Source organism: Orycteropus afer, unplaced genomic scaffold (genome assembly GCF_000298275.1).
Source record: "Orycteropus afer afer isolate SDZICR_OR568_19922 unplaced genomic scaffold, OryAfe1.0 scaffold00804, whole genome shotgun sequence".
Lineage (NCBI taxonomy): Eukaryota > Metazoa > Chordata > Mammalia > Tubulidentata > Orycteropodidae > Orycteropus > Orycteropus afer.
Genome location: NW_006922391.1, coordinates 97,274 through 110,509, shown reverse-complemented (window position 1 = coordinate 110,509; position 13,236 = coordinate 97,274). Strand labels below are relative to the sequence as shown.

General features: G+C 42.4%; 1 protein-coding gene across 1 annotated transcript in view; it reads right to left on the bottom strand.

The window, feature by feature from the left end:
- AGXT2 (alanine--glyoxylate aminotransferase 2) overlaps positions 1-13,236 on the bottom strand; it is a gene marked incomplete at its 5' end in the record, with an annotated part of 95,846 nt that overhangs the window by 25,174 nt on the left and 57,436 nt on the right. Inside the window, 3 exons of the mRNA XM_007957833.2 lie at positions 3,818-3,967; positions 7,413-7,504; positions 9,059-9,191. Of these exons, the coding sequence (XP_007956024.2) occupies positions 3,818-3,967; positions 7,413-7,504; positions 9,059-9,191 (375 nt within the window). The remainder of the gene's footprint in view (positions 1-3,817; positions 3,968-7,412; positions 7,505-9,058; positions 9,192-13,236) is intronic.

Here is a 13,236-nt window from a genome sequence, read left to right as displayed (position 1 = left end):
TACAATAGAATAACCTTCAAAAACTTGTCAGTCTTGCAGGTCCCGAGTGTCCTTGGGGTTGCTGGAAAGCAGAATGTGCTCTTAAGCCCCAGGAATCTGCGAGAGCGCTGTCTCTTTAAACTTCCAAATTAGTCAAGCTGCTTTTTAACCCTACAAAATGGCGACACCCTCTGGACTGGCAGAAGTCCACAGCGTAGCCCACCTTTCTCTTCACCTTCTCTGTTTGTTCCCCAGCCACTGTGCACAGTCCTCCATGCAGTCCCTGGCTAGCAGAGTGATTTTTAGATTAATTCTTAAGTCCTACCACCACTGGAGAATCTCCAAACTGTGCTGTCAGGATCGCTCAGGATTGCTGCCAGACCGCAGCTCCGTATGTCTCCTTTTTTGGTATTTTCATGCAAATTCTTCTGCTAGTTGGGGTTTAGTCCACTTCTATATCCTTCCCTTCAAGACTCAGGGGTCCAGGATTATCTTCTGTGTCTGTGTTAATTGGTTTCCCTTTTCTTTGTTGAAGAGGGAATGTGCAGTCTTTCTGCCTAGTCTGCCATCTTGCCCAGGAATATTTTGTGATTGTGGATTAATCTTAATATTCCGTTCCTCAATGATTTTCCTGAGTTCCTATAGGGAACTGTCTGTGTTCTCCTTGTTTCTGTTTGGGGTTTCCTTAGGCTCTTGTATAGCTCTATAAACATATCTTCTGAATTCCTTCTCAGATAATTCTATTTTCTCCTCTTCCTCCTTGTATAATGAGACCTTTGTTTGTGGTTTTACTTCTAATGCCTTGTCCTGTTTTATTGTTTGATTTGAGGTTGCCTGTTGTTTCCTAGACATTTTGAGGTTGTCTTTAACTGCTGATTACATGCTGATTTGTTTTGTCTTGGTTTTATGGTTTAATATTTTGAAAAGGTGAAGCTGGTGTATTTTATTTTATTATTGATTCAGGTATGCTGGGTCACTCTGCAGTTTTCTTTGTGATGGTGGAATCACTATGTGGAATGTGGATATGTGTTTCTGTTTGTCATAAAGATGGCTTAGAGTTTGAACCGGGAGGTTTTATGGTAATTGGCCAAATATGGTTTCTTCTATTGAATGAGTGAAGTTATTGGCGGAAGAGGTAAGAGCAGAAGAAGGAAAGCTTGGCATTGCTAGGGTCGGTTTCTAGGGCTTTGAGCGGGCTGCTGTGGATGATGTGGTACTGTTATTTACAAGCCCCGTGACTCAATTTCAGGAAAGAGTCCTGTTGTTAGGGTGTCACCATTTTCTACCAGGCTCAGACACACTCAAAGACCCCTCTTCCTAGGCCCTTCGTCACCAAAAAGCCAATCCAAGGCAAATTCCCAGGTCTGCACTTTACCGTGGATTCCTCTCTCCACCCTGTCTGCATGCAGCACTGGCCCAATACACCCAGATTGTGAATGGCTCGGGAGTTTGTCTGTGATACTGCCCACCTGCGGTGCCAATGTTGTGTGCAATTTCAGCTGCGCTGAATTTGGGGGAGTGCCTGCTAGTAATCTGTGGTCCCAATATCAGTGACAAAAACAAGCACAGACAGACCTCTCAATGCCTCCCAAGCTGACCGAAGCCCACTCAGTGACCCACTGAGGGGGAAGCAAGCTCACTCTCCTGGAGCTCCAGTGAGCTCTCCTCTTGGGTTTCAGTGGTGCTGCGTGTGCCCATTTGCACCTAGCTGACCCAAGTTATGGATAAAATCAGGTTCTGTAGTTAGATCTTTGGGTTGTTTGCTGGTATGTTGGTGTGGTTGCTGGTATGCTGATATAGGGTGTCTTCTTACTTGGCCCACGGAGATCTCAGGTGGCTGCCCTCATCCACCAGTCAGTGACTGCCCCAGGGAAGTTTCCAATGGCCTCTCTCAGCTTCTCCTCAGCCCTCTGCCAGGTAGGGCTTCCTTAAATTTTTTCCCTGTGCCTTTCCTCTAATTCAACTCTTCTGTGTTTGGTGCACTCTGATTCAGTGAGCTGTTCAGAGCACCAAAATCCCTAATTCAAATTGCTGTACCTAGTTTTTCAAGCACTAAGATGCTAGAGGGAAATAGTGTGGTGATTACTGACAAGGCTCCATTTTTAATCCCTGCTATCACATTCCTTAAAGAAGCTATGGTTTGTTTTTCTGGGGAAAAGCAACAATTTCTTACTACAATTGACTGTAAGGGCAGTGTTGGAAAGAAAGGGAAGTTTTTGAGAGACATGGCAAAGAAAATATCATAGGTGGAAGAGTTACAGATTACTATGTGGTTTTGAGGTTGAGTAACTAAAAGTGTGGTGGAGGGTAAGAAACTGAAACAGTAATCCTGGGAGGAATAACTGTTTGGGAAAAAATTCTAAGTGTAATTGTCATGTGAGGTGACAGTGGGGAATTTCAAAAAGACCCATTCCTTCCTGATTACCTGGGAGACTGAAACCCATTCATAAATGAACAAATAAGCAAGCAAACACAAATGCCAATATATCATTGACATCCCTACCTCAACTTAGCACCACAGTCTTCTGGTCCTTTTCCCTTACTTCTTAACACTTGCCTGCCTCTGAATAATTTCCTCCTTTCCCATATTTCCTATTTCAAATATTCAGTCATAGACAATGCTCTTTGCCTATTCTGGTAATGGCAATATCAGTTCCCTTTTCCAAATGTGCTCCCTCATCCTTTTAAAATTCTTCACCACATGTCAGCATTTTGTTTGTACTCCATGCTCCCTAGAAATCTCTAATAGGCTTTGGCTGAATCTTGTTGACTTGGAGTGCTTGCTCTTGAGAATAAATGAAATGAGCTTTCAGCCTACATTTCCACAGAGTATCTATAGAGAGGGCAATGGTGTTTTGGTTACCTGGTGCCACTCTGAGGAGCTCTGGTGCCGTAGTGCCTAAGGCATTTGACTAACCAGAAGCCTAGTGGTTCAAACCCACCAGCCAGTCTTTGGAAGGAAGATCAGGCAATCTACTTCCATAGTGATACCCACCCACTGCCATCGAGTAGGATCCAACTCATAGTGACCCCTCCTTGGGTTTCCAAGGCAGTATCACTATGGAGGTAGATTGCCCAACCTTCCTTCCAAGGAGTGGCTGGTGGGTTTGAACTGCCAGCCTTCTGGTGAGCAGTCAAATGCCTTATGCACTGTGCCACCAGAGCTCCCTCTGTAGAGATACCATCTCAGAAACCCAAGGAGGAGTTGCTATGCGTTGGATCTGACTCAACGGCAGAGTTTGGTTTGGTTTGGGCAGTGCCACTCTGACAGGAATATAGCACAAAATGGGATGGCTTTAACAAACAGGAGTTTATTTTCTTATAATTTTGGAGGTTTTAAGTCTGAGTTCAAAGTGCCAGGCACTAGGGGCTGGGTGAAAGCCCTCAACCTTGGGCTTCAGCTCTGCCTCCTGCTCCTGGTGCACTGAAGCTGGAGGCTTTTCTTCACTCAGACAGCTACTGGCTGCTAAGGGTGACAAGCCCAAGGTTGATAAATAAAAAGGCTCAGTCCCAGTGTTACCAAACAACATGGTAGGCCACTAATTCAAGTCCAGATGAAGTCCCAAGATTGGAAGGGCATAGCAAGCCGTTGAACAACAACTTGGCTACATACAGGGTTCAAGCGTGCCAAAAGGCTAGAGACCATTCCCAAAGCTGCTTCTTATATACAGGAAGCAGAACGCATCCCTAAAGCAGCTACTCAGCTGCTTGTGGTAGATCCTACCATTAATTGCCAGTCTCATCATGGGGAATAACTACCTCCAGCTGCCCAGTCACTCAACCAGGCCCAGGCAAGCTGACATACTAACTTAACTACCACAAATGGGTCAGAACTTACCTTGTCCTTCACCATTTCTATTCCTATCAGGAGGCCTTTGCCTCGGACATCTCCAACAATTTCAAATTCATCTCGCAGCTTAGCAAACTTCAGTAACATATAGGTGCCAACTTCTTGACTGTTTTCCTGTAGTCTATCTTCTTTAATCACCTGTTGAAGGAGAGCCACAAATGACCTTCTATGAAAAAAATTCTAAAATTAATGAAGAACCGTGCAGAGGGAAGTGATACCTTTTTAGGAATTCAGAAGCCCACGTCAGGCAGTGGTTAAGAAGTTAAGTGCTCACCAAAAGGTCAGTGATTTGAACCTTCCAGCTGCTCCATGGAAGAAAAGGTCTGGTCCTATGCTTCCACAAAGATTACAGCCTATGAAAACCTATAGGGCAGTTCTACTCATCCTATGTGGTCGCTATGAGTTGGATAACAATGGGAAGGGCAGTAATTTAACCAGACAAATAAGCCCAAAACAAAGTCTTGTGTGTACACACCATGTACAAGATTTGCTGTGAAGATGGAAATCATTGTGTGAAGGGAAAGCATCCCCTCACCATCCACCATCATCTCAGGAGTGGGCAAGAATTTAGGGAAAATAGAAGACGCGCCTCAATGCATTTGGCAACATAGAAACCATAATCTTGAGGCTTATCATTGCCAGGCTTTCCTGGAAACTTTATACAGAGTGGAATAAGACTTTCTGGCCCTGACTTTCCTTGCATGTGGGGGAAGCCAAGGCCACCCTGATGAACGAAATGCTACAGACTCTTGCTCTACTGAGATCTTACTTACTTTTTATATCCAGCAGCCCTCAGCTTACATGTTCCAGTGTGGAATCCTGATCTCTTTGGCTGAACCAATGCCTCTGTGGGCCCAGAGCCAGGGCACCTGACAATATAAAGGGACTTCACCTAAGTTCTGCTCACAGAAGAAACCTGTGATTCTCAACAATATAGATGAAAAATACTATACTCATAGCAAAACCTCCTTGGGTTTCCAAGGCAGTTCGCTATGGAAGTAGATCACCCAGTCTTCCTTCTGAGGAGTGGATGGTGGGTTTGAACTGCCACCCTTCTGGTTATCAGTCAAGTGCCTTAGGCACTGCACCACCTGAGCTCCCTACTTATATTTGTTGTTGTTGTTGTTGTTATGTGCCACCGAGTCGGCCCCGACTCATAGTGACCCCTCCTTGGGTTTCCAAGGCAGTATCACTACGGAAGTAGGATTGCCCAACCTTCCTTCCCAGGAGTGGCTGGTGGGTTTGAACTGCCAGCCTTCTGGTTAGCAGTCAAGTGCTTTAGCCATTATGCTACCAGAGAGCCTACTTATATTTAGCTGATCTTAATTGCATGACTCCAGGCAAGCCTTGACCTTTTTATGACCTATTTGTTTACCTCAGTCCTCTCTACCATCTAATTTGGTTCAGGTAACCCAAACACTTATTAGGCAATTCAGCAATGTCTTCCAAATGAAGTGGCACATTCCTAGACATTCTTTGTCATGATTTTATCATATTTGATTATAACAATTGAATTAGCAAGGACAGCTTCTACCTATTTTTTTATTTAAAATATGTGAAATTTATATTTTTGAATAGGTTAAGTTTTTGAACGGGTACACCATGGTTCAAAAATAAAATAGTATGAAAGGGTATACAGTAAAATGACTCTCACTGACTCTTGCCTTCCAGCTACCAAGTGCTCCTTCTCAGAAATAGCCGCTGTTACTAATTTCTTCTGAATCCTTCCAGAAACATGTTGTTAGGTACCACTGAATCAATTTTGACTTACAGCTACCCCATGTGACAGAGTAGAACTCCCCCATAGGAATTTCTAGGCTATACTTTCTACAGGAGTGGATCACCAGGCCTTTTGTGGAGCCACCGGGTAGATTCGAACTGTCAACCTTAACCTTAACGGTTAGCAGCTGAGTGGTAAGCCTTGAGAAATACATTACTTTTATTTATTTATTTTTAAAGCAATACTATTATGCATATTAGTAAAGGCATTTAAAAAAACTTTTTTATTCAAGTAAGGCCACAGGCCAAATCAACAGTTGTATGGCTGAACTGTATTTCACAATAGCTGGATTACCCAGTTAGTCATTATACAGAACTGAATTTCTCATTAATCATTTAATTTATGACAGCACAACAGAAGGCAGGAAGGAAGAATACACAAGACGAAGCCAAAATTAAAGTGAAAATAAGAACAGCAGTTTTTAACTATCATAAAATGCCACCCTGATAATGAAGAAATTACAGTGCCACTAGCTGATTAGGGGAACTCATATCTAGGTAGTCCCAGCTTACAATGTATTCGAGTTATGACAAACTGTACTTACAATGATTTTTTTTTTGTACATCTTATCATTAATAATGTGTACTACATGCAATGTTGTAATACATAATTTGCAGATGTTAGAATTCTCAGATGTTGACTCTCAGCTGTTCAAAGACCAGATCATAAAGATACAAGCAGTTTCTGGGTCATGACTATCCTAAAACCTATTATATAAAATATTCAAGGTACATACAATGGTTCATAATAACAAATGGGCACTACTTTGTGATGTGCATCAAAGCATTCTTCTTCTTCTTATTGTATTATTATGTTAAAGATGTTTTAGTGTGTCTGGAAGTGTTTGTTTAAGGCTTATTATGCATAGAAATGTATACCATATACCATATACTTAGATAAACATTTGGTTAACTGATGTTAGATATGAACCATGCCTAACTCTTCTATCTTAGGGGAAAATGTGACTTAAAAAGATTTAGGAATGAAATTCATTCATAATCTGGGAACTGCCTGTACTGATAATAAAAGGAAATAATAATGAAAACTCAAAAAAATAAAGTTTTCAACTTATGTTAGAATCACGACTTCAAACCAGTACATTCTGGTTCCACTCCCTGCTGAGAATTTGCCTTCCCATCCCAGATATACTGAATCACCATCTACATTTAATAAGATTCCCAGGGAATTCTCATAGATCCTCCAGGTGATTCCTATGTATGCATAAGAATCCCTTGGGGATCTTGTTAAAATGTAGATTCAGTATACCTGAGATGGAAATTCAAATCATCAGCAGGAGGTTAAACCAGAATGAACTGGTCTGAAGCCCTGATCAGAATCAACTTATGAAGGAATCATTTGAATAGAATCCTGTCATAAATTGAGGACTCCCTGCAGTAAAACTTGTGAAAGCTGAAACTTGTGTAAGGCAAAAACCTGTCAGAGAGGGAAAACTCAAATATTTTCCACTAAAACAAGTGGTAGAAAAGTGGTAAGACTGCACCCTCTCAAAGGTGGAAAACCTGGGAGACCTGGAAAAACATGGTAACCTTGTCAGGTTCTAGCTCTCACGGATTTCACTGTATTTCTCATGTATATGGAGTTTATTATAAATTACTTCTTATCAATGCTTTAAGCACCCAAGGCAGATCTTAAAAAAGGGTGAAGCAGGATAACACCTGGAAACCTAGTTTAGATTCATGAGCTAGTAAAGACTCTCCACTGTAATAATGTAATGTGATAAGAGTTCTGTGTGTATGTTTGAAATGCATAGCACGTAATGTTAACTTGGCTTCCAGAAGGTACCTCAAGCACAGCTGAGCCAATGGCACAGGCCAAGGGGTTCCCTCCAAAGGTGTTGAAATGATTCAGGCGTTTAGCCAAAGACTTGGCAATCTCTAGGGGGAGAAAATAAAAGCTGGATAAAGAATGACATATTTCTATTCATAATCTCCCATCACACAATTCAGATTAGGTTTACTTGTATGTTACAAATGGCATCTTTTCTGATTCATTCTTAACTTACCTAATAGTGGATAAAAGAAAACAGTTTTGGTTTGATAACAAACTCTTTAATGTATAATGTGAATTAAAAAGTACCTTAAAACTTGACTTATGGGAATTTACATAGAACTTTCCGTTAGCTAAATCTGCTTTATTGTATTCTGCTCTTAGAGCTAAAAAGGAAATACCATGAAAACAATTTCGTATCCAGGATTTAGTGCCATAACTGCTGGATTGTTTCACAATATATATTTGTTCCATGGTACTTCATCTCCTTCATCTACGTTTTTGTCCAGGTGGGATTTATTCAATCCACCACCTGTTTGCCAGTTTGTCTTACTGTGGTGACTTGCATGTTGCCATGATGCTGGAAGATATGCCAAATGATATTTCAAATACTAGCAGGGTCACCCGTGGTGAACAAATTTCAGGGGAGCTTCCAGACCAAAACAGACTAGAAAGAATGGCCTGGTGATATGCTTCTGAAAATGTCAGTGAAAATCCTGTGGATCACAGAAGAATGTTAAGTGATAGAGTGCTGCAAGGTAGAGCAGGACTGGGCAATGTTTTGTGCTGTTATACATAAGGTCCAACTCGACGGCAGTGACAGCCAGCCAGCACATAAGGTCAGCATGACTTGGAGCCAACTTTATGACAATCAACAACAATTCATTCAATAAAATAGCTGAGATCACAAATCAAAGCAAACCTACTGCCTCGAGTCTGTTCTGCCTAAGCGACCCTATAGGACACTGGAGAACTCTTTCCAGGGATGTAATCCATAAAGAAGAAGATTGCCACATGTTTCTCCCACAGAGTGGCTGTGAGTTCGAACTGCCAACTTTTCAGGTATCTTCCCAGTGCTTCATTATTGTGTCACTGGGGCTTCTTGAGATCTCCCAAGACACTTAATTATCCTTTAGTTCCTCAACAGTATGCTTACTCCTGGTGGGAAAAACAAACTAAATAATTTGAAGATTTTCGACAGTAAATAGTTCATAAAAAGTGTTTTCTGGAAAATTTCATGAAGATGGAAATTAATGTTAATTTCCTGTAATGTTCTGCCTAATCACATAGACCTGTATTTGAGTGTTTTGTTGATGAGTAAACTGACACTCTAGACCTTCCTTCAGTCTATAGTTTATTGACGTAGCCAGACCAAGTAACCATCTCCTTCAGGAATATGACCCCCTGAAGCTCCAGGTTGGTTTTGTTCTGTTTTCATTGTGGAGGTAGGAGGTGGACGGTCTTATGACAAAGCAGAAAGGGTTGTATTTCTTTCATCTGTTCCACAATCTGGCAGGCAGACTGTTTCTCTCATTTGCTTGGAAATAATTGATCTGGCCTCCATCACAATCTCTAATCCACACAGGTTCAAATGTAAGTGTTTTATACCATTGCCAGTGCAGGAGACCCAGAAGCATACACAAACTACCCAAAAGTCCTACCTGGTGTTGTCACAACTGCTGCCATGGGAAAGCCATTCCCAATCCCTTTGGCCATCGTGACAATGTCAGGCAGGACATCATGGGTCTGGAAGCCCCAAAAGTGAGAGCCCAACCTTCCAAATCCTGTCTGCACCTGATGGAAATAAATTCAAGATCATTGGAACTCTTTCAAGAAATGCTGGTTTTTCTGATTCTCTAATTTCTTCCTTTTCCTCCTCTTTTTCCATTTCCTCCTTCTCATCACTATCATTATCAGTTATAATCAGCTTCATTGTACCATTATAGACAAAGCACTTCATCAGTGCCTTGCTTTTAGGCACCTCTGCTATTTACTAGTTTTGTGTGATTCTGGATATGTTTCTTAATTTCTCTAAGGCTCTCTTCACTCATCTATCAAAGAGAAATACTAATAATAGCAATATGTCACAGGGCTGCTGTGTAGGTCATATGCATAATGCACGTGAAAGATGTCATTATAATTAAGGAAAGAAAGAAAGAAATCAGTAGCTATAGAGTCAAGTCCAACTCACAGCAACCCTACCTTGCAGAGTAGAACTGCTTGTAGAATTTTCTTGGCTGCAATCTTTATGGAAGCAGATTGTCAGTGCTTCCTTCTGCAGAGCTGCTGGGTGGGTTCAAACCACCCACCGTTAGATTGGTTGTCAAGTGCAAACCACTCGCACAACCCAGGGACCTTCATTATGATTAAAAAAATCAAACCAAACCCACTGCAGTTGAGTTGATTCTGACTCATAGTGACCTCGAGGACAGAGTAGAACTGCCCCATAGGATTTCCAAGGCTGCAAATCTTTACAGAACAGACTGCTACCTCTTTCTTTTTGGAGTGGCTAGTTGGTTTGCTGCTGACCTTTTGGTTAGTAGCCAAACACATTAACCATTATTACCAAGATTTCTTTATCATGATTCTAAAAAAAAAAAAAAAAAGCACTCACTACCATTGAGTTCTGGAATTCATTCATTCCCACTCTTCTCAATGTTACCCATAATTTGTTATGATCCACACAATCAAATGCTTTTGCATTTGGAAATTCCAGAACACTTAATTATACTTATGAGGAACCTGTACATAGACCAGGAGGTTGTCATTTGAACAGAACAAGGAAACACTGGATGGTTTAAAATCAAGAAAAGAGTGTGTCAGGTTGTATCCTTTCACCATACTTATTCAGTCTGTGTGCTGAGCAAATAATCTGAGAAGCTGGACTATATGAAGAAGAATGTGGCATCAGGGTTGGAGGAAGAGTCATGAACAACCTGTGATATGCTGATGACACAACTTTGCTTGCTGAAAGTGAGGATGGCTTGATGCATATTGACAAATACAGGCTGCAGTATGGATTACATCTCAATATAAAGAAAACAAAAATCCTCACAACTGGACCTATAAGCAATATCATGATGAATAGACAAAAGATTGAAATAGTCAAAGACTTCTCATTGCTTGGTTCTACAATTGACGCCAATGGAAGCAGCAGTCAGGACTTCAGATGATGTATGTTGTTGTTGTTGTTAGGTGCCGTTGAGTCAGACCTGACCCATAAGGACCCTCCCTTGGGTTTCTGAGGCAGTATCACTATGGAAGTAGATTGCCCAACTTTCCTTCCAAGTGTAGCACTGGGCAAATCAGATGCCAAGGACCTCTTTCAAGTGCTGAAAAGCTAAGTTGTCTCCTTGAGGACTAAGGTTGCCTGACACAAGCCATGTGTGTTGGATTGGGTTCTCTAGAGAAACACAAAAACCAGCAAAGTGTATATATATATTTAGAGAGAGAGAGAGAGAGAGAGAGAGAGAGAGAGATTTATCTTAGGTAAATGGCTCACAAGCGTGTAGAAGCCGACAAGTTCAAGCTGAAAAGTTCGTCTCTGGAGGGGGATGGGGCCTGGAGCCGCCTGGCTTTCGCACGCACGGCAGAGGAGTTCAAGCCACAAAGTTTGTCTCTGGAGGAGATGAGGCCCGGAGCCGCCTGGTTCCCGTAAGCACAACAGAGCCGAGAGAATCAAGCTGGCATGCAGCACGCTGGTTGCTGTTCCCAACAAAGGATGAATCCGAAACCTCCAGGGCGAGCGGCGAGCCGCTCACTCAAGGAAGTATATAGTCCGGAATGCCGTTCTTCCAGCTTGTCCTTGGAATAGCATTGCAGGTAGGCCACACCCCTGGGGAAACTCCCCTTGGGCAGACCGGCCACTCAGAACTCAGTCATCTGATCCATCATGGGAACCACCACTCACAACTGGAGTCCAGCCAAGTTGACACATCTTCAACTATCACACCATGGTATTTTCAATCACCTCATGTGCACATAAGAGCTGGGCAATGAATATGGAAGACTGAAGAAAAATTGATGCTCTTGAGTTGTGGTGCTGCTGAAGAATGTGGAAAGTGCCTTGGACTGCTAAAAGATCTAACAAATCTGTCCTGGAGGAAGTGCAGCTGGAATGCTCCTTGGAAGTGAGAATGGCAAGACTTCATCTCACCTGCTTTGGTCATGTTGTCAGAAGGGACAATTTCCTGGAGAAGGATGTCATGCTTGGTAAGGTGGAGGGTGGATGAAAGAGGGGAAGGCCCTCAACAAGATGGATTGACACAGTGGCTGCGGCGATGGGCTCAAGTATAGCAAGGATTGTGGAGCTGGTGTAGGACCAGGCAATGTTTCATTCTGCTGTGAATAGGATTTCTATGAGTTGGAGACAACTTGACAGCACGTAACAACAACCACCAAGTTGATTCTGACTCATAGCAACCCACATTCGGTTTCTAAGGCTGTAATCATGATTAACTAAAAAATCTCACTTCCATCAAGCCAAATCTGACACATAGCAACCCCTCCTTGGGTTTCTGAGGTGGCATCTCTATGGAAGCAGATCCTTAATAAGGACTTGCTGTGTGTAAGGGACAGGGTAGGGGGACAGAGGAGGGAGGAGAGGAGAAAAGCTGGCCCTGTCCCAGGCTGGACCATGCAGGAGTTGTGGTCAAGTAGGTCTGGGGTCCTTGCTGCCTAGCCAAGACAGATTGGTCATCCTCGTCCCTGAGATCTCCGTTCCTTCCTGAGAAAAGCCTATTGAGGAGGACCCAGCTGAGTAACAGAATTGATAGGGCACAACAACAACAACAACAACAACAACAACAACTCAATCTAGAAACTATGGAAATTTGGACTGAAAGCTGATCTTAGCTTTGAGTTTTTGTGCATGCTGTTCCCTCTATCTAGAAAGTGTCTACCAATTTCTTAATGTCCTTAATTCCTTTCTGTCCTTCAAAACATGGATTTTCCTGAGTTCCAGTAAGGCTCCCACCAACATACCCTGGGTATGCTTCCATCAAACCTGTCACTGTGGACTATTATCACTGCTGTCCATGTCTAATTCAAGGCCCATATCTTATTCCTCTCTATATCCTCATCTAGCAGAGTGCCTGATGCAAAGTGAAGTTTTGTGGGATGAATGAAGGATTGCTGGAAGTGCCTAAGTGAAAAGAGCAATGCAAATATCTCCATACATATGTTTGCCAGAGCCTTTCTGGGAAAGGGTCCTTTGTCTCTTTCTGTCTTTCTCTCTTCACATGTGTAAGGCATGGAGTCTATGGGTCATAATGGACTCAATGGCAACTAGAAACAACAAATTTAGTCAAAGATTGCAGGATTGAAACATGTTTGAAACCTACTCACAAGTTCTGATGGGGTCTAGTCACCTGTTAAGGGAACAAGGATGGGTCACCCAGCAACGGGCCAGCTACCTAAGAGGACTTCTGTGGGCCTGGACCATTCTCTGGCATTTTAGTCCCCATTACTATTCTCAGTAGGCAAAGGACTGCTTTCCTTAATTCACTCTTTTATTTATTTATTTATTTAATTGTGATTTGGGTGAAAGCTTACATAGTAAATTCACTTTCCATACGACAGCTCACATATACTTTGTCTCATGACATTGACTACAATTTCCCACAATGCAACAGCTCCCTTCCCACTTCCTCCCCATAGATACCTCTTCCCTGTGTCCTTACCTCCATACTCCTGCCCCCGAGCTGTCTCCCTGTGCATACACAGCCCTTCTATTCTCCCATGATTGATCTCTCCAAGGAATGTGTATCTACCTAATGTAAATGTTCAGCTCATATGTCTGTCTTTTGTTTGGCTGGAAGCCACAGGAGTGGGTTCAATT